This window comes from Heliangelus exortis, chromosome 2 (assembly GCF_036169615.1).
Source record: "Heliangelus exortis chromosome 2, bHelExo1.hap1, whole genome shotgun sequence".
Lineage (NCBI taxonomy): Eukaryota > Metazoa > Chordata > Aves > Apodiformes > Trochilidae > Heliangelus > Heliangelus exortis.
The window spans coordinates 23120011-23147670 of record NC_092423.1 but is presented as its reverse complement, the minus strand read 5'-3'; the positions used below and the strand labels follow the sequence as shown (position 1 = coordinate 23147670).

Genomic DNA, 27660 nt, shown 5'->3' with positions numbered 1-27660 from the left:
TGCAAATCTGGATGAATGCAAACTTTACAAATTTACCTTTAACTGACATTAGAGATCGTTATTACCATTTTACTGTCTACAGTACCATGTGCTTATTTAAACCTTGTGGACATTGCTTGACTTCAAAATGTGTATTTTGAAAGACAAACATTTTCCTTTAAGCAAAAGATGGTAAGCCCTGTATGTTTTTTTTAAAAACAGTGAAACCAGGAAATCTGCTAGAACAAAAAAAAAGATGAACTGAAGGAATGTCTCAGCCTCACAAAGTTGACAGCCACAGCTGATAATGACAAGGTGATGCAAAAGTTAAGTGATGCTCAGAAGAGCTGTAGTTGAGGTAAGATAGTCATTTCTATCCCCTTACTTCTTCTAAAAACACCCCCATAATTTCCAACCACAGATTCAAAATTACCTGTGTAGATGCATGACACCAACCAAACTACAGATCTTAAAGCATATTGCAAGGCATTCTGAGCAGCAACACAATTAAAAGTCACCCAAGAAATGTGAGAAAATACATTAAAGGGATCTGCCAGCATAACCCACTAACACCACAGGTGGCAAGAATTTTTTTTTTTCCAAAAGGCCAACTCAACAGCCAACAGCTTGTCTGTCTACTACATGCCAATATAAAACATCACTTCCCAGCCCCCTTGAAAATATACTCAGTTCTTCCATCCTGTTGTGTCATGCATCAATTATAATAACAGCAGCTTACTGTTTGCTTTTCCAGATAAGTTTTTTATAGAATCATAGTAAATAATAATGACAATAGAAAAACTGATAACACTGCATCTTAAAGTACCAGTTCCTCTAAGATGACATTATTGCCTTGCCAAACTTTGAACAAATGTCCTCATCTTTTACATTTTGTGTCTAACAGTGTTTGTTCCAGTCAAAACAGGTCAGCCTTTTCCAAGAGAGAACAAATATGCTCTTTAATGTTGGTGACCTTTTCTTCAAACAGTTCTCAGATCTCCTGTTGAAAGGCGGCCTTCAAAAGTTACACTTCAGGTCAAGGGCAGGCTTTTTCCTTTTTCTGTGAAAATCTGTCCAATTTGCTGAAGTTTACATCTAGTCAGTGGAGTATTGTACTTAAAAGCTGGATTTCAGCATCTAAAATCTCCCAGAGAATCCATCCTCCCTGAGTATGCTTAAACATTCAAATATTTGGCAGAAGCAGAAGTATGAGCCAAGAAGCCTGGAATCCATTGTCAGTTATAGATGGGACAGTGTTAGCAGCAACTCTTTTGATAATTTCTGCAGAATCACAATACCAAATCTGTTCTTGGCTGAGCACATCTCCAAGGCCTTTGATCCACTTCTGCTCCCCTCTTTCTTCAGCCCCACCAAAGAAAAAATGGGTGATAAATGTCCAAGTAGACTTCCCATGTCAATCCCACAGGCTCCTGACTGAAGCTAGTAAAAGTCAACAGCCCTTTCCATCTTCCTATTACTGCTTCCTACACCTTGTGGTACCTTGGATGGTCTCTAATTCACATTATTCCAGACCCACTGTTGTAGTGGTAATCCACTTCCCAAGGTCCTCACGCCACTGTCTATTCTTAACCACCAGCTCTTGACACCCCTGTTCTCCTAGTTTTTCCCTCTACCACTGCCCAGGCAAGGACACTGGTAAGTGCTTCACTGGGGCAGTCTTCTTCCAGTCTGCTGAGCACAACTGAAAGGGCAGAATGGAGGTTAGAGGGAAAACAAGAGGAAAAAGGCAATAAAAATGATGACGTGCAGAGTTTTTAACTCTGTCAATATATAAAAAAACCCAAACAACCAACAAGAAAAAAACCCCACAACCAAACAGGACAACTAAACACAAAGAGGGGACACAGACATCTTTGCAGTTCAATTTGCCATGTGAAAAGCCATGTGAAAGGTTCATGAAGGGACTGGAAAGCCATTCATAAGCTCATGACAAGCCAACAAACCAAAAACCCTGGAGATTAGACCTAAGTTCTTCATCCCAGAGAGTACAGGACCCCTGAGACAAAGACAATTCTTTAGTGGGTCTCTTTAATTGGATCTTGTTTATTATTATGGCTGAACACAGAAGTGACTTGCTAACCAAACACATGAGGCATGAGTGGTTTTGTCCCTGAGGAGAAACGGAACAGAAAACAAGTGGACCACCTTGGCAAGAAGCAGCATCTAGAAGGAGAAATACAACACACATAAACCACTGTATTTCTCTGTAACTTCTGTTTCCAGTCAGAAAGACTAAAGCAAATTAAATACTAATAAGTTGTGTGGGTGAATCAATATGTGCTGCAGTTTCTCTGACTGATGAGCTCATTTGTATTTGCAAAAATCAGGTGAGGAGGAAGTGAAACTTCAGCTGTCAATTTGATTCAACCAAGCACAAACTCGACTAAAACACTCAGTATATCAGGATGTTGCCAATATGGGACTTGAATATTACAGAGCAAGTGGATACAATTTCTTTATAAATGTACCAATTGGTACCAATGGTCAAAGATGAGACTCTATCATCTTACCAAGGTTTGGAAGCATAACAAAACCATCACTACTTTTAAGAAGTTTTCAAACCTCAAAAATCCTTTAGAATGCATATTGCTCTCAATAAGCCTCTTCCAAGCCACTCTTGAATCAAGTTCATATGCAGCAGTATTTTGAGATACTGCAAAAGGTCAAACACATTTTTAGTCTCTACATATAAAGTGAGAACATCTTAATATGCACAAAAAAACAGCTCAAGCAGTATGACGTCCTTGTAACTCTTTGCTAGTGACTTAATGCTTCTCATCATTTCGTCTCATGTAAATCAAAGACTTTGAAAAAGCCACCAAATTTTGTGGGCTGAGTTTTTCTGCCAAAGGAATGTGGTCTGACCTGAAAATGGTCACAGGAATTAGGACAGAAGCAAGTACCTATAGAAGCTGATGAAAGTCTTCTCCATCAGCATAAGTAGTTAGTGTGTGTGCAACATTAGACATTTTGCACCAGAAAAGTCCACCTCTGAAGGAACTTATTAAATGAGGAATAATAAATCTCTGTTCCAACACATGCCAGAAATCTTTGGCTAAAAATCAAGAACTGATCACATCTGAAAGTCTAAGAGCACATTTCAGTTCAGATATGCATATTAAAATAGTGGCAGCCAAAGTGCTAATACTCACAAGGCTAAACATCCTCCCTAAATTCCCACCTCAGCTCAGTATTTCAAACAGTACCAGCCTTATGAAAGCTGAACAGAAATGTTCCCAAACAGAATAAGAAAAGATCAGTCCATGAAACAGACACAGGAGCACTACTCATTTATTTCTAATTAGGGCTCAGCATCCCAGTGATGACAGATCACAGACTTCAACAGGCCCATCAAAATGACTCTCCCCCAGCTGGTTAGGGTGCTTTCATATGACAATCTGATAACATTTGAAAGAAACAGACAAGATCTCCACAGATAAACAAACCTGCCTGAGGCACTAAAACACATTCCTCTCCCAAAGTTCTGTTTGACCATGATAAACTAAATGCAAAAATATCAAAAATGACTGCTTATTTGAGAAGAAACCACCATTTGGTATCCATATCTCAGATGTATCATTAACCTTAACTACACAAAGTGCTACATATCATAAGAACTGTGGTGGTTTCACTGACTTGAAGGAGTGTACAATTATCTGCAGGTTCTCATCCAGTAGTTTGTTGGGCTTTAACAATTGTTATTAATAAAACCTTTTGTACAGTTCGCTTTCATTTCCCTTGAAGGACTTTTATAAACTTGTTTACCTAATTCTCAGAGATGTAGATTTATAATTCTGTCAATGATTTTACAAGGTTAATGGCCTCTGTAATTAAAACAAATGAATGAGAAACTGAACTACTTAAAATTTATGCACTTCAGTCAACCACAAAAACAGCAAACTCTGCAAAGAACTTGGATGTATGAAAGGTATAATCTACCTTTATGCTGATAGCTCCAAAGCAAGGTACAAAAAAGACATACTCATCTTATTAGTATGTTTAGACTCTTAAGTATTTTGAAAGCTAAAATCCTAAGAATAAGATATTAATGCACTCTCTATTCTAACGTCCAGATCTAGGCACATCTGAGAAATACTTCTACTCGAGAACTCACAGATCAGAGGTTTCTTGTAGCCTCTGAGAGGTTAGGAGCTGCTTCACACTCTTGAACTCTGATCGGGACTTATTCACATGCTAAGAAACAAATTCTTTAAATGTGACAGTCTACCCTTTTCTCCACAGCCATAAAGATGGATGGAAAACACAAATGCATGGGCTGATGGAAAAATGGAAAGGTTATTAATGGAATTCATAAGCCTCCTGGACTACTGGCAGAAGTCTGACAGAAAGGTGCTAAGAAAGTCTTGAACCCATTATCCTCAGATAAATACTCTTATAGGTTATTTAGTTTGACCTCCTCAATAGAAAGAGCAATTTTCAAGCTCATAAATTTTTACTGAGCATATTTTTAGAAAGATACCCATACTCTTGCAACAACTCAGCCATAGAAAAGCCCCTCCACATTTGGTAGAGAGGGAAGTTCATCTAATCCTTACACTGATAACTTAAGCAAAGCCTGTTTAGTGAGGTTTTGAATGGAGACTATGCATTGCTCCAAAATATTTTCTATTGCCTTAGTAAAAATTTGTGCTTATTTGTACAAGCAAGGCTGAGAGAAAGCTGCCTACAGATACACATCAATACTTATCACTTGAATTTTGTTTGTGAACTGCAGCTACAATCTTTAGCTTCTCCACTGGCATGCAAAATAAAGCATTTTTGATTATGCAAATAGTCCTCTGCTTTGTGAATAGGGCCTCAAGTGATTCAGATGTTAATTATGTTAGAAATCTTGATGCAAAGCCAGTATTTCAACCATGTCTGCTTTATAACCAAGAGTTTCTGAGAAACATGTAATTGTAAATACAAAAATATCTTTTAAGATCACAAATACATTGAGATAAAGTAACCTAGAAAAGTCTTAAAGGTCTATAGAACTTTTTCTCAATGGGCCTACAACCTGCTGGGCTTTGTTTTGCATTAGATGACTCTTCAGGAACTGGAATGTTCTGCCTGGCAGCAATGTAGGCACTGCTAGGCTGAGAAAATCAGAAATGAAACAACAAAGGCAAATTTTAATCCTGTCCAGAGTTTAATCTGCTAAGCATTTGTGGCTTGTGACTTCTCACTTAAAAAAACCCTCACCAAAACCAGGAAATATTTGTAGGAAAATATTCTCGCCAGTATTAAACACATTTTTAAATAAGTACTCATAGCACACAAAAGATCAAGTGTGTGCCCTGGCTGTCAAAGAAATAAGAGGGAAGGAAGTGAGTGTGTGTGTGTGTGTCTGTCTGTCTGTCTGTGTGTTATCCTGGCACCTGAGAGTGAAATGTGTAAAAAGTAGAGTAGATTATACTTTTTTCCACTTGTAAAATTTTGGAAATACTCAGACCACAAAAAAAGTAGGTCACAATTCTGACTGCTTTCAAACTAGAACTTCAAGATATAATGACTTAACAGCTGATTTTGTTTGTTTTCACTTTGCCAGTACAGTTCTGATTTATTTTCCAGTGAGTTGCATTTATCCTATCACAGTAACTTTTGTTACTTTGTCCTGTCAAATGTTAGGAGATAGGAGGGAAGGAGGGTGTTTTCAGATGGAAGGCAGCCACACTGGCACTATCACTCTGTGAAGCTAGCATGGTGGTACACAGAGATTCCTACTGCCTTTGTAGTGATTACTTCTCTTCATGGAAAATCAGGGGATACTCAAGATTAGAGTAAAACCTGAGGATATTTGTCATATAATTATCTAAGCTCTACAACTAAGATGGGCTTCACATAAACAACTCTCAGCTTAAGTTACCCATAGACACAAAATGGGTGTTAGGAATCTTCCACAGGAGAGCCAGAGCAAAACATTAAATGCTTAAAATTAGTAGCTCTGCATTGGAACTCTGAAAAAAGCTTCACAATGCAATGAGGACGAACAAGCTATAGCAGATCAGAACAGATACAAATCACCATGTTTAGCACAGCTAATATATTGTTTATAATGTTTCCTCATTCATATTGTTCTTAGTCGACTTTCTATTTAGCTCCAGATAAATCTGCTGACAGGTGAGAATCTTGTGGAAGTTCATGACAAGTGGCCCAGATCTTAAAAATTGAGAAATACACAGTTCCAGATTCTACAGCTGTATATTCCATAGTGATGCCTTTTAGACTCCACTGTCATGGCTTGTATTGTAATAAATGGGTCAGAGGTGGAAGGTCATGATATCCTATTACTAGTCCCTGAACCATCCAATTCCCCTTCATCTCGGCATAAGAAGGTGATACATTATCAGCTTCTTTTTTATATAGCTTACTTGGGAGGAACATTCCAAAGTAAAATAATGTGGGTATTCATTTTCTTTGCTTTGAAGATGACAGTGAAGGTCAGTTTCTAATTTTGAAATGCTAATATCTTCATATTGACTATAAAGCCTGAAGCCAGTAACTCCACCCATGCTGCAGGTTCCATTATGAAGCATGTATTTCAGCTTCATATAATTCCTGAATGATAAAATCTCCCACCTCTTTCAGCAAAAACTGAAAATTTAAACTAAAATGTCTGCAACGTATCCTTCAGCCTACAGAAAAATGCAAGAGAGGAAAAGGAGCAGTGGTGTGTCCTGGAGGAATGGCCTGACCCTCACAACTGTGCCTATAGCAATCAGCAGCAACTAGACCAAAGAACAAAGCAGTCTGTGAATAAAATGGAAGAAAAAAAATCAAGGGAGGAAAACAAATGTCTTTTTTTCCCCCTCACATACATAATTTTAATATAAGATACAGTTACAAACACTTTCCCCCCTGTTTAGATTATAACTGATATTTTTCTTCCTGAGGAAGGCATTAGAGTGAATGTTCATTGACTACAGCAGCTACTGTCATATTTCATGCCAGCACAAAGACGTAGGCTACAGAAAATATTTCCTAGGTATTTTAAAGTTTAGAAAAAATTCATGCTTAAAGTTTTACACAACATAGAGTAGTCTGAACATATCATTTTTACTTTCCTGAATATATAACAAATTTAAGGAAGAATTGAATCGTTACCACAAAAGATGGGAATAGAAGGCAACAAAATAAAACACTGCAGTGGCCTCATCCTGTTCCAGGCTTCTTGTCTTCTCAACTAGCAAGCTTATTCTGAAAAGAATCCATTTCCCGTTCATATCAAAGTGATTTCTATAGATATTAAGACAGAAAAGTATCATGTTTCTGCAAAGGGACTAATGGAGCTTAAGGTTGGGACTTGCTATTAATGGAGTTATATATTTGCAATAAATCATTTGATTTTTTTCAAAGGAAAAAAAAACCGAAGCGATTGTGCTGTGGAAGGAGACAAAAGCATTGAAAACAAAGACATTGTGGGTCCAGCAGGAGCATGTGCACATTTTCATTGTGCCTGAAGAACCAGGACTGTTTCATACCATATTTCTAAATAAATTACATGCACCAGGAGAACTTCAGTCATTCGTGAAAAAAAAACCCAAAAATTCATGGTAAAAAAAAAACCAAAACTATTGTCACGTTGTGTTTGTGAATGACGACTCTTGTAAGCCACAAGATGATGGCCATATGTCTCAGACACAAGTTCTGACAAAAATGGACATTTTCTGTGGGAAGTATTTTATCATTATCCAGGTATGGTTACACATCCAACTCACAACATGTTCTCAGGGTTGATCAAATCCAGTACATGGCTCTTCACAAAGGATTTGGTTCTTTGGGGGACAGGATTAATGGGCTTTCCATGTTAAGTCTTTAAGACTCACAAGAGACACACACACAATATATGTACGTGCCCATACACTTCTTTCCATATGGGCTGTGATGAATTTTCTTCAAGGGGAGAGAGATTTAGCACCATGAATCCAGGCAACATTCTCATGCACTTACTTTACATTTACCCAAAGATGAAAACAGTTCTGCTGAGATAGACAAAACAGTCACCTATTTGTTTAACAGGCACAAAAGACTAAGGAGAAAACTCAAAGGGTTCCAACGCAGAGTTGCTACCTTGCTCCTTTTCAAGTCCAGAACACAGAAGTGGAAAAATAGACATAAAGCACTTGGAGGTCTCAACAAAAATAAATGTCTCAGTGCAGACTTAATCACATGACTAAATGGTACTGCTGCTAAGATTATTCCATTCACAAAATGGAGCAAAGAAAAAACAATCTGAAAAACTGCCAAGGTTAAGAAGGCATTAATTCCCTTAACCTCAAATGATATTAAAGGGTTTTTTTAAGTAGGTGGCCATGGAAGGTACTGGCACTTGAAGGTATCTCTGTTAGGGTCTCTAAACAATTCAAGCTGAGATGCCATCACTTACTAGCATCTCCATTCATACCAAATAGTATCTGCATCACTGATTCAGTCTACTCCAACTGGAATATGGTCACAGGGTAAAAACTAATTCTACTTGGAGCAAGATTAACTTAGCTGTACATTTTATGATGGCAGTATGTGCTGTAAGATAAGATTAAATTTGCATACAGCATAAAAAAAACTGACCCTCACCAACTTCCACTCAAAAAAGAAATCCACAAGGGTTGCATAAAGGTTCTGTAGGACAATGTTACGTATTATAGTTATTTATGAAGAAAGGACTGTTACCTTCTTTTTACTCTCCATACTATGTAACTACCATCTTTTTTTCTATCTGTCCTGTCATACTATGAAGGACAGGGAGAGCAGTAGACCAGATAAATCTCTTCCTACATTAAATAGGGAAGAAGAAACATTTTTGGAGCAGAAGAAAACTGCTCAGAGCAGAAGGCTCCAGCAGGGCCAAAAGCCAAGTCAGAGAGCCCTGAAATTCAGGTCAGAGAAAACTCGAAGCAAATGCCCTACTGGGAAAGATTCAATGGCATCCCTAAACTAATGAATATGTAACCTTCTGCACTGGAACTAGCATGAGATCTCTTATCCAACACCTTCCATGTAAATACTGAAGATGCACATAGTGGAATGTAGATGCACAGTGGAAGTAGGGCAAAGTCTGAAAGATCTAACATTAAGCAAACTGATAACAAGGATGAGAAAAGTATTCCTGATGTTAAAATTGTATTATAAAAAAATTAAAATAAAAAAATCCTGAAAGTGTCACCCCATTCTTTTCTTGCTTGAACTGTGCCCAAGAACAAAAGCCAGAAGAAGGTCACAGCTTGCACATCAGAAGTACTGAATGAAGACTGAATTGATAGAGCCGTGTTCCATCTCAGCAGGGTACACATAAAATATTGGAGTGGGAACAGGAGGAGAACAGAAGGGATGGAATATTCTATGGAACAGATATAGTTCTATGAAGCTGGATAATTTGGAATTTTCATTTGTACTTTTCAGAACAGCATGACACTTTTCCCATATGATGGGATCATTACAGACTTTAAAATTTATATCACGATTCTCAAGGGAAAGCACCATCAATTATGTTGCTTTTATGTAATCCCAGCTCTCCAGAAGGTTTTATATTTGTGAAAACCACTAATCTGATAGACAATAAAAAGAAAAAAAAAAAAAAAAGAAAAAAAAAAAAGGAGATGAAAGAAGATGAAAGACTAAAATGCTATGATCACACTGTGAATAGCAAGGAACAAAGCAAGCAGGACACTTTATCATTCTCTACCATTTCTGAGCACCCAACACAGACAGAAGTTTTCACTTGCTTCACCAAAAGAAGTGAGGCAGAAGCATAGCTCAATTTGGACACACTCAAAAGCAAGATACAGTAACATCACAGTAACCACTTGCCCTGTATCTGACATGCAAAAACTATCAGCCCTCTCGAGTTCATTTGAGATGACCAGAAATTCAGTTCACTGCTTTCAGCAGTCAGTCCAACACTTTCAGAGCAAGGCAAATGAATACTGTCAGTAAAAAAAAATAAGCAGTCAGGGCTGGGGAGAACAGCAGGAGGGAAAGCAGAATAAAGACGAAAGCTCCTGCTGCTTCCAAACTCCACATCGATGAGGATCTAACATGCTTCTTTCAGACACATGCAAATGCACATGCAAATGAATATGCAGGAGAAAACACAAATGAAATACATAGTTGGAAATGTGAGCTGTCAAAAGATGTTGTCATTAAAATTCCAGAAATGGTTGTTGTTGTTATTATTAATGTTCAGTAAGAATGACTATACACTTTTCTACAACATAGAAGTGTATTTAATAATAAGTAACATCCAAAAGTATTGGAAATTTTAAAAGTTGACTGAATTTCATAAGAAAGATCCCAGAAACATCCTTTTCCAAATGTACTGTGGTTTTTAAGTACAACATGTCTTAAATTTTTAATTCTCCTTTTATCTTGAAGAAGCATACAGTTTGGGTAAAGCTTAACTTCTGTGGTTTTAATATCAATAACCCTGGAATTGCTTTACTTGGATGTTTGTTCTCCATGAAGGCAAATATTGTATTTCATTTTTTCCTGTCCCATCCTCTGTGACTTCTAAGAGTCTTCACCAAATGCTACTGGAGTTCACTGAGCTCGTAGAAGGCATGGATCATACAGACTGGAGTGGACAGATCAGTATCCCCTTATTCACATTGAGTCAACTTCCAGGTCCTGTGCCTCTCTGACTTTTGATTTTAGTAATAATTCCCCATGCAGCCAAAAACTCTGATTGAAGCTAATGGCCTTCTCAATGGACAGGAGAGCTGAAGGGGACAGCTGGAGTAATGAGTAAGCTCTCTTGGGCAGAACCACATTTTGGCCTGTGGGTATATATACTCACCACTAGCTCCTTGAGCCATAGTAAAGACACTTCAGTGCCACAAGCAGCATAAATAAAAGATGAGAAAATCAAAACCTGATAAAAGGAAATGTTTTTCTATACATTATGAAAGTACACCATGAAGAGCACTAGCAAAGGAATGTAACGAGATTCAAAGAGTGCTCTTTTACCTGGCTAGAAAAAAACAGGTACTTCATGACTAAATATGAATGGATTAAAAGATTTTACTAACCCTCTAGTTTGAGGCAATCTTTATTTATGAGAGATTAGGAGGTCACAGATTTTACCAAAGTCTCCTTTGCAAGAGCTAAAGCTTCTTTTTACTGTACAAGTGGAAGAGCATGTCAGGACCAGACTTTTGTGTCTCTACATAGTTTGTTTTCCAGGGGGCACAATGAAAGAGTAGATATGTTGAAGATGGACTCTTAAAGTTGTTGAAGTGTAAAGAATAATCCAAACTATGAGGATTTACATACCATTTGGGAAGTGACTGTTATACTGGAGCGTAAAAATCAGGTGGCTCTGCAAACTCAAGGGACATGATCATTTCCATATGGCCTTCTAACACATGATAGACTTGATAGACTAAGACTTGGACTTGATCTTAAGAGTCTTTTCTAATCTAAATGATTCTATGATTCTGATGGACAAGCATGTAAAGTCAGATCTGCAGAGACTGCATCTCTCCTAATAATCCCTGCTTGTTTGCATCCTCCATATGACAGGTTTCAAGGCTATGAACTCAACAATGGACCTTAATCACCGTACCCATCCCTGTACACCCTCAACACTTTAGTCCAGGAGCTGGATATAAGCTCAAGCTTCTGGCCAGCCTGATCTGGTGTTGATGTCCCAAATGTTGCTGGTAAGGACAATTGATAGCCATTGCTGTGGCCACAGCCCTGATGACATAGACTCAGATGAGATTTAAGGAAGAAATATGTTAGAAGGACGGTGAAACATCGGCAGGTGAAACACCTGCTCAAGGTGGTAGAAGCCCCATCCCAGAAATCATTAGAGGTCAGGCTGTATGGGGCTTTAATTAACCTGATCGAGTTGACGATGTCCCTGCTCAACTGCATGGTGGTTGGACTAGATAACCTTCAAAGGTCCCTTCCAACCCAAACTATTCTATCATTTTATGCCCATAACAGAAAGAGACTAGACAGAGAAATTAAAATTGTTGGCGCTTCTTTACTTTTGAATATAGCTTGACCTTAAATATCCAAGTGTCCCAGAGGTTCTCTGCTTGTGTGTTATTTTTAACAACCCTGGAAAACAAAGCTGTTATGACTACAAGCTGTGTGAGCTTTGCAGGGACTTTACAGTTAATTGAGCTGTAGCTATTTAGCCTGCAGTAGGCACCAGCTCTGCCAACTCTGTAGGAAAATGTTCCCCAAGCTACAGCCAGGCTACTGTCCATACATTTATTTTTACTTAAATGCTCCAAAGCCATGTGGCTTTTGGGAGAGTGAACTTATTCTCAGACTCTAAAAACATAAAGACACAAACTCCCTATAATAACTCATGTGACATGAATGCTAAGAATAGTTTCATCTTCATAATCTTAAATGTAATAACTCAAAGTTCCCTGGGGCTTGTTGAGCCAGACATATATGAAGCTTTTAGGCATTTCAGTTATGGAAGTTTAAATTTCTTGACTGGACTTTGTGAAGGAAATGTGAAAGTCCTCCAAACTCCAATCATTCGGAAGAAAGCATCTGCCAAGCTTCCTTAATTAAAATAAATAAATAAATAATTAATTAAATAAATTTAAAAATAAAAATCCTGCATAAAAGGAAGAATGCAGAGGGCTTTTTTTGTTTTGTAAAGGACTATTTAACTTTCAAAAAAAACAACTTACTATTTACTGGCAAAGACAGGATACCCATTGCAATCTTACCTTCTACCAATAGATCAGCCAACAATGACTCTTTAAAAAAAAGGGAGATATTGTTTCACTGTGCCCTCGACCTACAGCATACAACCTTCCAGACCTACAACCTTCCAGACCTGCTTGAATACAATAAATAGGCTTATCACCATGAGTCATCTAACTAGTGCCATGAGGTCATTTGTTGACTTAAAGTTATAAAGCTCATTATGCTATATATCAGTCAAAAATCACTCAGCTGGGAAGTGGGTGCAATAGCTCAGGTAATAATTCAAAATGAGGTAACAAGAATTTTATCTACTGAGTAAAAATATCATTTTCTGTAGCCCTTCCTTTGACATTGTGGGTACAGACTGTACTATTTTTCTTGGATAACAAAGAAGCAGAATGGCTTTACATCACTTGCAGTATTGTTACTACAAAGAAGAATTTTCCATTGTGCATCCATTAGGAACACTGAGCAATACATTACACATTCACTTCAGTAGGAGCTCTGTCTTGGCAAACTGCTGATATTCCCTGTACTTTTTTCTTAGCAGTTACTCCAGTTTTCCCCACATGAAAGTTTTCTGAAGATTCATCTCCTCCAGGCTGACAGCTTCAAAAAGGGAGGCCTTAGAGAACCTCCCAACCTCAGATAGTCTGTCCAATCTGGGGCATAAAGGCAGAATCACATTTCTTTCTTAAAGAACCTTTTTAAATTTTTGTTTCTTTCCTTCTGCCACAGAGAGATATAAATAGAAGTGGTCTGAAACTTTGAAGACTTCTGAAGATGTTTTGTGGCCAAGAATTAATCATACCTCCTCCCTGCTCTATACTGGCACTCAAATTCATTAAGTTTTCTACCACGAGTCACAAAAGAAACTTATTCAGTGTGTATGCTGAACTGCTTTTTAAAAATTTAAGTCAAAGAAATTACTTAAGCAAAACCTGTGTTCTTTATAATTTTATAATGCAAGACCACTGTCTGGTTCCAAAGCATTCATGTGCTATTTTTCCACACTGCTATCCATAAGCAGCATTAAGGTAGCAGCCAAAAAATTAGTATTTGGGCAACTGTCAAAGAGAAGATGTAGAGAGAGTCCTTGACCTGGACACTTTAAAATGTAAAACACAGATAGGTACAAATATATATTAACTACAAGACGTAAATCAAAAATGAATAAAAAGAGAGAAATAAACTACAAGTTACCTAATCAGAAACAGTGCTGCCAGCAGAACTAGGGAAGTGATTATTTCTCTGTATTCGGCACTGGAGAGGTCACACCTTGAATGTTGTGTTCAGTTCTGGGCCCTCACTACAAGAAAGACATCGTGGTGTGGAATGTGTCCCACAGAAGGGCAACGAAGCTGGTGAAGGGTCTAGAGCCCAAGTCTTACGAGGAGCATCTGAGGGAACTGGGGTTGTTAAGACTGGAGAAGGCTGAGGGGAGACCTTAATCGCTATCAACTACCTGAGAGAAGGCTGCAGCAAAGTGGGTGTCAGTCTGAATTCCTAAATAGCAAGGGGTGGTCTCGAGTTTAGATTGGATATTAGGAAAAATTCCTTCACTGAAGGGGTTGTCAGGCACTGGAACAGGCTGCCCAAGTGAAGTGGTTGAATGACCAGCCCTGGAAGTACTTTAAAGACGTGTGGTGCTTAGGGACAAAGTGGTGGATTCAGCAGTGTGCTGGGTTAATGGTTGGGCTCATTTTCTTAAGGGTCTTAGAAGTCTCTTCCAACCTAAACAATTCTATGATTCTAATTGTGGCATTTAAATCACAAAGTATAAAAATGCATAGAAAATATGCCAGTTTTGGATGATACTTTGAAATATCATCTAGGTCTACAGGAAATTAAACATTACCATATACTAAAACACTAGAACAGAGTTTTATTACTAATAGTAAAACAAATCAAGCAAAGCAAAGGAGTGGCAATATTTCCAAGGGTAGAAAATTAAAACAAAATGCAAAACAGTTTTCACTATTAAAATGGGAAGAAAGTAATTTTACTGCCCAAGAAAGAAAGGTTGCAATAAAACCAAGGGATGCTAGTGTTAAAGTATACCCAACAGGCACATCTTTGCTATATTGAATATAAGAAATATTACTACTCAGAAATCAAATAAGATAACTACAGAACCATAAATCAAGCTGTTTCCAGCACTAGAATCAGAACTGCCTAGTTCAGAATTCAGCCTATATGAACATGTGATATTACAGGAAATAAAGGGAACAAAATATCTGAGATAAAAGTTCAGGTCAGTGAATTTTTCTGCTGGCTGCAGTGGATTTAATAACACTTCAAGTCTGATGCTGAAACATCTCTGAACAGGTTATAATGAGATTTACAGTAAAAGAATAAACCATGTTTACACTGACACAGAAAATAAATCATTTGCTAATCTATATTATACTGAATTCCGTTTACACGAGAAAATAAGTATGTAAATTACTTTCAGACCCCATACTGTCTCAGATATCACAGATGCAAGCACATGTAGAACACAACAGCAACATGGTGGCAGGCACCACTCAAATATGTGATGAGAAAATCACACAGGTTTAACCCACTCAGGTATATGCATCTGATCAATTGAAGTTTGTTTGGGTTTCTTCCTTTTTTTTTTCTTTTCCTCACTCTCTTCAAAGATAAATTAGATTATTCCAGAGTAAGACAGTGGAATTTGGAGTGAAAGATCATGGAAAGTGCATGCCACTAAAGGAGAGCATCAATGAGTTGGTACAACTGATTCAGAACAAGTTGAAAAAACATTTAGCATAGGCTACTTCTAAATTTTGTTCTAGAAGTTCAGTAGAGAGCTGAGCTGCACTGATAAATAATCCACATTTACCTACTTCCAGTCTTAGGAAACCTACGTAACTTTGATAAACAGTAGAAGACACAAACCCATATCTGCTGTAAAAGCAGAATTCTTTTATAAGCTTTAATTGAAGCTTCACCTGAACCTCTCTCAGTCATTAAGACTATGATTTTTCTTATGCACCTTTCCAGGGGGATTTTCTTTTACTTTTCCCTCCATTACTTGTTTCTGCAGTCACATACTCCATATTTATATCCTGCATTTTCCTACTTAGCCCTTTTTCCTTATAACCTTGTTTTTTTGAGCTTCATTCTGCTGCTGTCACAGCAGTAACAATGCATTTCCCTGTACATAAGTTACAAAATTCCCGCAGCATTGACCACTGCTTAAGATTTCAGCCTGTAAATTCCCCCTAATTAACATCACACAGCATCCCTATCAGGAGCACTGTGAAGGAATTCTATTTTCTCTCACTGCTTTTACAGAAATAGCCATGGGAAATATTAAACAGCTCAAAGTCATTTAAATTTACAAATAACTAGACTTCTGCATGAATTTGCCTTGCATTAATGGAAAATTAGAAAGTAAGGAATATGTAAAGGTAAAAACCTGTCTGGTTTCTCCATTATGAAAGACTTAGTCAAAAATCTTCAGACCCCTGGCTCATGATACCATGGTATCATGCTTTATTTTTTTTATTAGGGAAACACTGCTCCTCAGATAACTGAAATTAGAAGTTGATCTCATGTTCAGTGGTATTTGCACTTGTTATGACTGTCCCAGTCTAAATTATATGGCTGGAGCCCTCAGTCAGCCAGCAGAGATCAAGAAAAATCTGTTTAACACAGTGCCCCATTCTTTTTTCTGTCTCAGACTTATCAGATAACTTCACAAGCTTACACAAGCATATTTTTTTTTCTTTTTCTTTGTTTCTTTTTTTTTAGTTTTTCCCACCCATGTATCTAAGATCAGTCACAGCTGCATTACAGAACCCAGCATGTCCAACTGGGATTACATGCTGCCAAGAGGAAAGCAACAGCTTTCTCAGGTCCTGCAAATGAAGCCCACAGCTGTGGTGCTACTGGCAAGTAATAGGGGTGTGGCACAATATCACTGAGACCACCTGCAAGCTAACATTTATAGAACAGCCTTCCTTTTTCCCTAGTGTTGAAAAAAACCCCCAAAAAACAGAAAAGCCAATGCCTAACTAGATACAGATTTTCCCCCTTCCTTTCTTACACATGATGCACATCTGACTTCTTACAGGCATAAAATGTGTAAGACTATTTCTACTAATGACTCCTACAGATCTGAGTAAAGTTCTACTACCCAGGAGACAGGATTAGATATACAAAATAAACAAACAAACAATCCACCAGCAACCTGTAAACCAAGTTTGACCCCACCTAACCAATAGTCAACACAAGCTGAGAAAAAGCCCTCTCATTAGCCTAATACTCATTGGATCTAATCCCAGCCTAGATGAGTACTTAGAAATACAACAAATGCATATAGCCCTCTCAGAATCAGTGAGGCACTGCTTACTTAAGAAAATAAATATGAATTAGTAACCTTAAGAGATTTTCTAGACACAAGTTTTGTTTTACTAATATTTAAGTACCAGAATTTTAACTGGCTTCAACCACAGTGCTGTAGTCACAGCTAAAAGGCAAACTCCAATGACAGAGTGAAAAGTATCTTCATGGAAATGTGACTTTATAATTTAAAAAAAGAAATCAAGTGGAAAAATCTCTGTTCTTGCTCCTAATGAGTACATATTTATACTGAATTCACAAAACAAGCTATTTATGTAGAAAAACACATCAGACTGTATTTGACAGTTATAATGCTATAAACTTTGATTTAGACCAAGCACACATTAATAAACCTTTTAAGTGCCACTAAAAAGGTACAAAAAAGCCACATCTCCCATTTTCTTATTGTCACTACCATATCAACTCAAAACCTAGAGAACAATAACCATTCGAAGCACAGACTGTTATGCCTTGAACTCATCATTACAAATACTGAAATATAATCATATTGAAATATATTGAAATATAGTAATACTGAAAGCTGTGCTCAAAACACTCTGCACACCTCACTATCACAGCACAGCTGCAGGGACAGACAGATCACAGATAAAATATATAGCATTGCAAATAAATGTGTTGGATAGTTCAATAATTATCACTCAAACAAAGCAGTATAGAAGCACTGCTGAAAAACCTTCATAAAATCATCATTGAGCCACTAAAATGATCAGAGGGATGGAGCACCTCTCCTATGAAGATAGGCAAAAGAAGTTGGGGTTGTTCAGTCTGGAGAACAGAAGGCTCCAAGGTGACCTTATAGCAACCTTCCAATACCTCAAAGGGGCCTACAAAAAAGCTGGGCTGGGGCTTTTTACATGGATGTGTAGTTAGAGGACAAGAAGTGGTTTCAAACTTGAAGAGGGGAGATTTAGGTTAGACATTAGGAATAAATTCTTTAATTTGAGGGTGGTGAGACACTGGCACAGGTTGCCCAAGGAACTTGTGGCTGCCCCGTCCCTGGAAGTGTTCAAGGCCAGGTTGGATGGGGCTTTGAGTAACCTGGTCTAGTGGGAGATGTCCCTACCATGCAGAGGGATTGGAACTAGATGATCTTCAAGGTCCCTTCCAATCCTAGACATTCTATGATTCTCTGAAAATGGCCACCCATGGTTTTCCCTCCTTTGTGAAAAAGCCCCCTTTAAAATGCACAACCTTGGGGCTGAAAACCACAGTACTTTAAAGGTTTCTAACTTCAGGGTGTCAGTCATGAGCAACATGGATTTATTTTTTTCCCAGTCCATGCCCAAACAGGCTCAATGTACAGACAGATACACAGCATTTGGATGGCTGCAGGAACTTAAGTAGGAGTGAGGGAGAAGGGAGCTGCAGTGGCCACAAAGCTGCAGGCCTCCTCAGCAGGGCCATGATGTGGACCCTGTCAGGGCTGCTGTGATGGAACCTCCCTGGCTATTCCCACTTCAGGAATCACACCAAGAGAAAAATAAAAAAAGCTGCAACTCATCTCTTCAGTTCACTACCAACTTCAGCTGAGCCTGAATCAGTGGTGTGATGGTAAATTGTTTAGTTCTAATGGTATTCCTCTACCAAAGCTCATTTCTAGTACCTTCTATGAAAGGAGGCCTATAAAGAAAATGCACATCAGCAGTTTCTGCAAAGGAGCTCAAAATAGGCAGGCTCAGAAAAGCAGCCATCCCTAGGGGCCATGAGAGGACGACAAGGAAGGATAAAGGAGCAGAGCAGAAACTATGACAGGCACCTCTGAAAGTGCTAGCTAGGAATCATTCTCAAGCCATGCAAGTTAGAGCCCATGGGGAAAAAAAACAAACAAACAAACAAAACTAGTCCCAAACTGCACACAGCTTCTAAGATGCCTGCATTTTTGCTCCCTGATATTCTGTTTGTCTTCATAAAGAAACATTTTTTTCTTCACTTCTTTCTATGGGCATATAAAAATTACATCTTAGATGCTGCCTGCAGGCAAGAAGCACAACTTACACAGTTGCCTCATCTTCCAGACTGACTCCTCACACCCACCATGCTCTTGAGTACTCATTTGTATAGTAAATCTAAAAGGAGCCAAAGCAGAGGCAGAGCTGCCATCTTTAACACGAACTCCTACACCAGAGGTTTTGTTTTTGAGGCACCAAAGTTTCTTCCTACAGAGAACATTACCATATAATTTGAATTCTCAACCTGTTCACTACAGCATGGCACAGAAATAAGAACTTCAATGTACTTACAAAAAAAATCCATATATAATCACCAAATGTGAGAACATACCTTCCCTGATAGCAGTAAATGGGGTGCCTTCCTCTTCTTGTAGTCTAATCACCTTCAATGCTACCAGCTTTCCATTTACCCTGAAAGAGGGAAGAAAAAGAAAAATCAAAATTAAAGCACAGAAACTGCATTTCTCATAATATAACTTGTCTCCCATCATGTATTTATTAAATTTTTTCCTGCCAATGCCAGCGATTCATTTATAGCACTGTAAGAAGCACTTCATAGCTTCCATAATGTCAACTTTATATTTTCACACTCAGATGCAATCCAAAAAATGATCTCAGTTCTCTGTGAGTCAGTCTGTTTCCTTTCTATCACAGCACTAAATCAAAGCTTTGTTAAGAAGTATCACATTGTAAAATATGGTTTTATATTATCTGTCCTGTATTTGATCGAATTGTTCAAAGGAAAAGGCACCCCACTTGCAGTATAACCATATTTATACCAATTGCCTCCTTCTTTCTGCATGACACCCACAATTATCACCCTCAACAAGCTATGGAAGCTTGAGATGGGAAAGAATTTTTAGGTCATTCTGGCCATTTCCCATTAGGGCAGGATTGTTCCTACAGTACATTCTTGACTTCATGGCCCAGGCTAGTGTGAGATTATGACTCTCATTTATAAAATTAAAAAAGGTTTGTGGTCCAAGGGATGAAACTTCACAACACGTCAGTCTAGTTTCAAATGTATTTGGCTGGTTTCACTTCTAGCATTAAAAATTTCACCATATGCAAATCACAGTCAAGGACCTGCAAAAAAGCAGGTGTCTCAATTTACCCAAATTAAATCTCACAAAAACTGAATGAAAGATAAAAACTGGTACAGACTACCCTCGTCCAGAGCAAACTCATACTCTGAAACTTCTCCAGTAACGACAAGCAATGGCATAGACAGATGACCAGAAAGGCATAACCAGTTTCCAAAAATACTATTGTTGTTATTATTGCAATTTCTTTCTGTAAAAGCAAAATTAGCCTTTACAACCATGAAGTCCAAGGAAACACTGGAGCTTCCACACTCCCATAGCCATGGAGGCAACTCCCAATTGTATTGGCCCTAGAAGATGTATTCATTTTTCTAAGCAAGATGATACAGACACCTACTGAGCATAAATTATTCTTCTCCCTCAGGCTTTTAATTTCTGTAGTTAGATTACTTCAGTGACAGGATGGCTACAGTCTTGTTTCTTCTGATTGTTCTTTTGCAACTGCCAGAACCTCATTAGCTCTGTACAAAGCATTGCTTAATGACTCCAAGCAACTTAAGAAAGCCTGGTTATCAAAAGATAGTTTACTCATCACCTTTCAACTATTCATAATGCTTCAGACTGACACCAGTTCAAGCCTCAGGGTGCTAGTCACTGTTGAAAGGTAATTATTAGTTTAAGCCTATTGGATTATCTGGATTTCTCCTTATAATCTGGATTTCTCCTTACATATAGTTTTGTTTAGATTTAACAAGACTTCTGGCATCATAAAAAGATAAGACTTGCTATAAGTAAATTCATGTGTTATGCACAGATAGGAGAATAAACTATCATGAAAGCAGAAGTAGAAAGACTGATGACAGACGTGCAGATCACATATTTGTATAGTATTCCATTTCTCTGTCAATAAAATACCCTACCCATCACATATATATACATAAGTTAAGACACCTGGATTACTTTATTATTTGACAATAGAAGTAATAGTGCAGGAGGAACTTAGAAAAGCAAGACCATTTTCCAGATAAAGAACAGGACAGATGTTGTGTTCAGAGAGTGCAATGCAGAATATGACAGCAAAAAGATCGAGGAGGTTCTAGGGAAATAGAGGTGTGGATTCTCTAGCCAGAGACTAAGGCAAATAGCACATAGTATTCTGTAGATTATATTGGTCTTAATCCAAAATTCTCCATTCCATCATTAAGAATAGGAAAATAACACAAACAGCAATAGTATGGAACTCAATTAGAATAATTCACAATTAAACACAGTAGGTGGGCTGTGCTATTTAGTTATCACTGACACATTGCCATTGGTACCTGTCATCACCTTGATAGACATCATGGCAACTCTTAATACTATCAAAATGATTGAACTAATCTCAAGTAGTGTTCCTCTGGGATTTCATTCTTCCCTTTAGTATTATATATCTCAAATGTATTAATCTACAACTTCCAGAATAAAACAGCAGCCTTATTCTCATTTACTGTCCAGTCATTAAAACCCTTTTTTCCATCTTATTTTCTGTAAAGAGAACATAAATTTTGAGATGTGAAAAAATAATAAATATCATCAATTAAGAGATACAGGTGTATATATTCACATCCTCTAGGCTGAGTTCTTAACTCAAGAAAGTGCTAAGTGTGGCAACATTACTGCAAAGAAAAACCAGTATATGGTATTAAGATAATGCTCTTTTTTGTGGTACACATTTCAATAGAACTCACTTTTGTGAAGAAAAGTAACTCTCAATTGTTAAATATTCATTTACACAAAAATCTCAAAGTTTTGAGATCAAACCTGGAGATCTACTCTGTAGTGATACTGAGGTAATAAACAGACATCTAAAACTCCAAACCATGGCGGCCTAATGAAACCAGGCTCTGCCAGAATCTTCCTTGAAAGAAACCTGGCAGAGGCAAATTGACTGTAGGTATGGTTACTCCTGATTATTCTACCAACAAGTAGCTAATTCCACATTGAGAGTAACGCTTCTTTTAATCACTATCATAAAAGGCAGTTCAGTGTAAACATGGTTATCTTACTGAAAAGGACTTAAGTTTGTAGTTTACAAAAAACACTTACAGTCCTGACAAAGGACTGTCAAGGACTATGGTGCAAAAAACTCAAGGAACTAAAGATGCCCCTTGATTTCTCTTTTTGACTGCCACTATCTTTTAACCTCCATCCTAAACAGAAGTTACTTTGTTTTACAAGAAGCCAGTGGATTAAAGATACTTCATAATGATGACGCGTACCAGGGCTGAAAAACAGTAGATCAGAGAGTTCTGAGAGAGCTGAAGGATTTAAATTATTAATTACTGTTGTCACTGGAACTCAGAAATACTGTTTTTTGCAGGATTTACAGGATCACTGCTTCAAGTGGCAGCCCTCACTTAAACAGAAGCAGGTGAACAGCATCAGAGCATTTACCTCCATCCCTACACCTCCCAGCCTTCATCACTCAGTGCAAACTAATCAGCTGCTCACCTAAGCACAAGGGCTGCACTTGGCCCACACCTGCTGAAAGCAAATCACTTGGGGCTGACAGCAGAGAGGGTGATGCCCAGCACCATGCCTTGCGTTTCTTTGGGTCCCACTCATGTAAACATAAGGAACTGATTTTCACATAGAGAATTTGAAGGCAGATGTAATGGAATCACTTACAAGTGGCCTTTTATAAGTCTGCACACCAACAGTCATAGGGGATCTCCTAAGAGATGCTGTTCCAGCTCTAACTGGCAAACACATTGGTGCATAATGGCATTTAGTTGGCAAATTACTTTAGTGTTTGCTCTGTCATTCCAATCAGGCATATATGTGTCAGTGCCAGTAAATTACTATCCAACAACTTTTAGCACTTAGATCCAATATAACTATGCTCTCCTCTAGGTTTTCTACCACATTTTCCTGTGCAATCCTGGGTGAGTAACAATATATTTTCGTTCCTCAGTTTCATACCCTGCCACAACAGACAATTATGCTGAGTGACCTCTGTAAGCTACTTTGTGGGCTGAAACACAACATGTATAGTGTAATGTTACACATACAACCACAGATGAAAAATCTCCCAATATTTCTTTTAAACTGAGAAATTCACTCCAGTAAGTGATCAACTTAGTCAGTTATTTATCTTCTAGTGCAAATTTTAGTAACTTATTTTAGCACTTACAATACTTTAATAACTTCACCGCTTTGCATTTTAGTTAAACATTTAATTATCCTTAGTTTTGCATCTAGTTCAACTCAAAGTTACTGTTTTTATCGCAGATTTTAAATGGCAGGGATTGTTCTAAAAGCATCTATGTACAAACACATTTCATGATTTTTAAATGTATAGTAAAAAGCAGCCTACAAAATTACTGTAGGTACATCAGTTTAAAAAAATGAGGGTGGAAGAAAAGAAGAAAAAATGGGAAGCTGTAGTAGAGCCTTTTCATAACCCATGCATATGTATTCTTTTTCCAGACATCTGCTATCCTCAGATGAAGAGAGTTTCATTTGTAGATGAACGCTGATTTCACACAATTTGCAATAAATAAGAGGTTCAGAAAGTTTAGGTCACTAAGGCATCATGAACCAGAGCAATTCTTAAGTATGCAGTCTAAATAAATTAGCTAAAACCTGAAGAACATATTACCTATAAGCTAGACTGTCACATGTGAAACATATCAGGGAGCACATTGATATGGATTAAAGATAGGAGAATGACTAAAAAGGGACAAAAAAAATCATTGCAAGTTCTTCAGGCCATCTGAAGCCCATGGCACTTGCAAGAAAGCACATAAAACAAAAGGAGAGAGCCATGGAGGTTTTGTGACAAGTAAATGAAATTCTACAACTCAAAAAAAAAAAATTAGAACAGCAATTAGTCATGCTCAGTAGAAGTTTCAGCATCATAAACATAAAAATCAAAATACTTGTCATCCTTTTTCTTGCAAGCAGCCATCCCAGACATATATATGAAATACTCTGGTTAGCTATATATTTATAATATGTACTACAGTACCTCATGCCAACAGCAAGTCCAGGTAGTTTCCATCGATCATTCAAATATTCTCTGCTGCACCAAGAATAACATGGAATGGAAACCACAGCTGGCATAGAGCATGGTGCCTCCCCTCCAGGGCACAAGTTCTCTCTAAGGTCTACTTTTTGCACCACAAACTCCCCATTGATGGAGTTAAACACAAAATGCCCTGGCTGGCAGATAAAATACCTTTCATCTTTGGGTACCTGTTTGCATCACTGTGAACACAAAAAATTCAGATTTCAACAGAACCAGGAGAGGTGCCTCAGCTGAAGGACTGCCTAACAACTCTGTAGCCTTCAAGCTCTCATTGACAGCATCAGCTTCCACTACGCTCTGCTCAGTCCTCTACTGATTTCTCTTCTTAATAGTTAAAAGGGGTTGGGACCAGAATTTATGAGGACAAGCATTTTATTAGGGCGAAACTGAAATTATGGAATGTTGTGGTAGAGAAACTGGACAAAAATGTGTTGAGTGAGCACTCACTCAACAAATTCTACATATTTTTGCCATACTTAGAGCACAAGCAACTTAGTATAGGTGCCAAAAAAAGTAAAGGTACACTAAAAATCACATGGACAAGCAAGAAGCAGATCAAGATCACAGTAGTGCAGAAGCAGTGGAGATACCATTGGCTTGCCTCTCAAAACACAAATGCATGCTGTGCAAGCAGCAGTCACAGATCACATCACTTTAACTGAAGTAATTTTTTTTTAATTCTTTGCCTTGAAGGGCAATTGAACACAGTGGGAGGAGAGCACAGAAACCATGCCAACTCGTAATCTTGCCAAAAGCACAGGTTTTTCCCTTAAGTGCAATATGTAGAGTTCCCAGTGAAAGTACACAAGGCCTCCATGCTGCTTTGTAAGGAGCTCTGGTTGGCAGCAGCTCCCCTGTGCTGTCACCAGCTTCATCTCCAGACTCCTACAAACTCACATCAACATTTATGTGCCACAGATCAAGCCAGATCCAACTGCTGTACATTCAGGTAAATTTATAATCAAGCTTAAGAGGGAAGAAGGTCAGTGACAGCAGAAAGATATGTGTCAGTATACAGACAGACAGCACTTCTTCAGCTCAACAACCATAGAGGAATTTAAAAGGCACTATTGCTTTGCACCTATTGTATGGCAAATGTTCAAAGTGTTAGCCCAACAGAGTAAATGGAACTTTCATCATATTTTACACTGTTATCAGTAAATTGTTAGGCTTACCTATCCAAAATTTTACTCTAAAAAGAAAGCATAAACTGCTTTACAGTGATCTGAATTTCATGCAGTAAGCAGCCTCTTGGGATTTTATACCACTAAGTAACACATGAGAACCTAACCTGAATGAAAGTAGGAAATGAACAGGCCAAGATGAGTTTTATTATGCACGCCTGATGTATGTGAAATCAAATAGATTTGCCCATTGATGCAACAGTCAGGTAGAAAAAAAAAGGCTGCTTGGCTATTTCTCCCATAAATGGCAAAGCCTAGCCTGAGAGAATCCTTTCCTCAATAATACAGTCCCATTCACTCTGCTGCTTCCTCACCCCAGGGAATCATTTTTTTCTGACTGCAAAAAGAGAAATCCATCATCCAGTAAGAGGAATTAGCCCACTTTGTTTCACTTTCCTGGGATAATACCACCAATACTCTAACAGACAAAAAAAAGTAATGGATTTTATAGGAAAGTAAGATCTTGGTAAGGCTGATCCTGCTCCAAGCTGTAAAAAGCCAGGCTTGTCCCGAGAGCACATTACTGAATACATTAGTTCAAATTTTAAGAAGGGAATGACTGACTTTGTGTGTTTGAAGGCAGTTATGGATCTTTTAGTCTTTCTAAATAGGAAGGTAAGATCATGGAGTTTTTATTCCATCATTATGATCACCAGGGGAAATAATTTTAAAAGCTGAAACCTATGTCTGGAATTGCATTTAGAAAACCCAAACCCCACAATTCACCACATACAGCTGGTGATAAATATCAAGCACAATAATTCTGAGTATAAAGTAGCATTCAAAACAGCTCCATTTTATCTTAAATTCTCAATCACCAGCTCCAGTTAAGGACACATCTCAGAAACATTTTGGCAAAATGAGATAGCCAAGCATCACAGTTGGTTGAGAACTAGGGATTCTCAATCATTTTGACCAAAATGCACTTGTTGTGCAAGTATTACCAGCATTTCCAAATACACATAATGTATTTGATGTGTAGCAGTGTGCTATGAGGGCTTAATCCTTCAGTAGTCAAACTGGGCACATGCCAGAAGCAGCATTCCTCATTTGACCTGTTTTGTTCATTTTGCTTCCCACTGAGCCTGTAGCCAGGGGAACACAGTGTGGTTTATCACAATCTCACCCTATTACCTACATCAGGTGCTAGAAAAAAAAAATCTGTATCTATTCCTGTCTCATTTTAGATAAACAGTGAGAACTGATCTGTCAAAAAAGCAGTAGCAAAGTTAGGCTCTTCTGGAATGGCCAGAGCCAATGTTGACCCATCCATTCACCCTTCCCTATCTATCTATCTTTCCCAGAAGTATATCTCAGAAGTGGTGCTCTTTCTTCTTTGGGGATATCAAATAGGCCAGAGATTCCTCATGGGGATTTCTCATGGGGACAGAAGAGATAACAGGGCTACATTACCTCAACCTTCTGAAATAGAAGATAGTCCCTGTAGTGTTTCCCCTCTTCTTAAACTACAACCTACTCCCACTGTGAAGTAATTCAGTTTGTTCAAGAAACAGAAGTCTGGATTGGAGGTGCTGAATCTGGTGTGCTGGGTACTTATTCAATTCTCAGAGGAAAGAAAAAGTCAAACAAAATTAAGCAAGTGAAGAAATACTACTATAACAGAAATAGTCTCTGCATATGCATTCTTATGCATATAGCTGTAACTCCAGTTACACACATTTTTTTCAAAATTACATTTTACAAACCTTACTAAAGATGAAGCAGCAGAATAAAGTTGTATATATTTTTAATAATTCATGCTACTTTCTAGGGCTTGCTCTGGAGAGTACAGAAAGCCCAGTAATTTCAATTTATTATTCAGCTACCATTAAAATCATTGAAGTATTTCTTACAGATCTGCAGTCAGGTCTACTAAAACAAATTATTATTTCTAACCAATTTATGTTGTGCAACACATTCACAAATCATCACTGAATGAAGCAGCTTCAGGGAAGCACTTAGTTTTGTTTTTAACTTCCACTCTGTTTCACTGATTGATGGGACACCTAGAAGCCCTGATGCCTTTGTTCAATCTTATTGAAAGTCATGACATATCAGGTAAGAATCACCAGATTCACACTATGATTTTACTTGAGGGTTTTACTAATAAGGCACAAGCTGAAATCTACACTGTCTTCTCATACTATGTAGACCTCAATAAAAAGCTTAAACGTGTATGTCTGGAACTTCAAGTGATGCGTAACTGAACCATTAACAATATAAGCTAACTGCAGAGGTGTAAATAATTCTACATTTAGAATATCTTTTTATTCATATCAGCTGTCATTATGGTCATCAACCTCAAAGCTACTGAGAGATGAGAGCACTTATTACAAATGTTCAGGAAAAAAGAAAAATTTTCA

General features: G+C 37.9%; 1 protein-coding gene across 2 annotated transcripts in view; it reads right to left on the bottom strand.

Moving 5' to 3' along the window:
* Positions 1-27660, bottom strand: part of CDK14 (cyclin dependent kinase 14) — a 306222-nt gene that overhangs the window by 190859 nt on the left and 87703 nt on the right. For both annotated transcript variants that reach the window (XM_071735199.1, XM_071735201.1), the window contains one exon: positions 19333-19412. In XM_071735199.1, coding sequence (XP_071591300.1) covers positions 19333-19412 — 80 coding nt within the window. The remainder of the gene's footprint in view (positions 1-19332; positions 19413-27660) is intronic.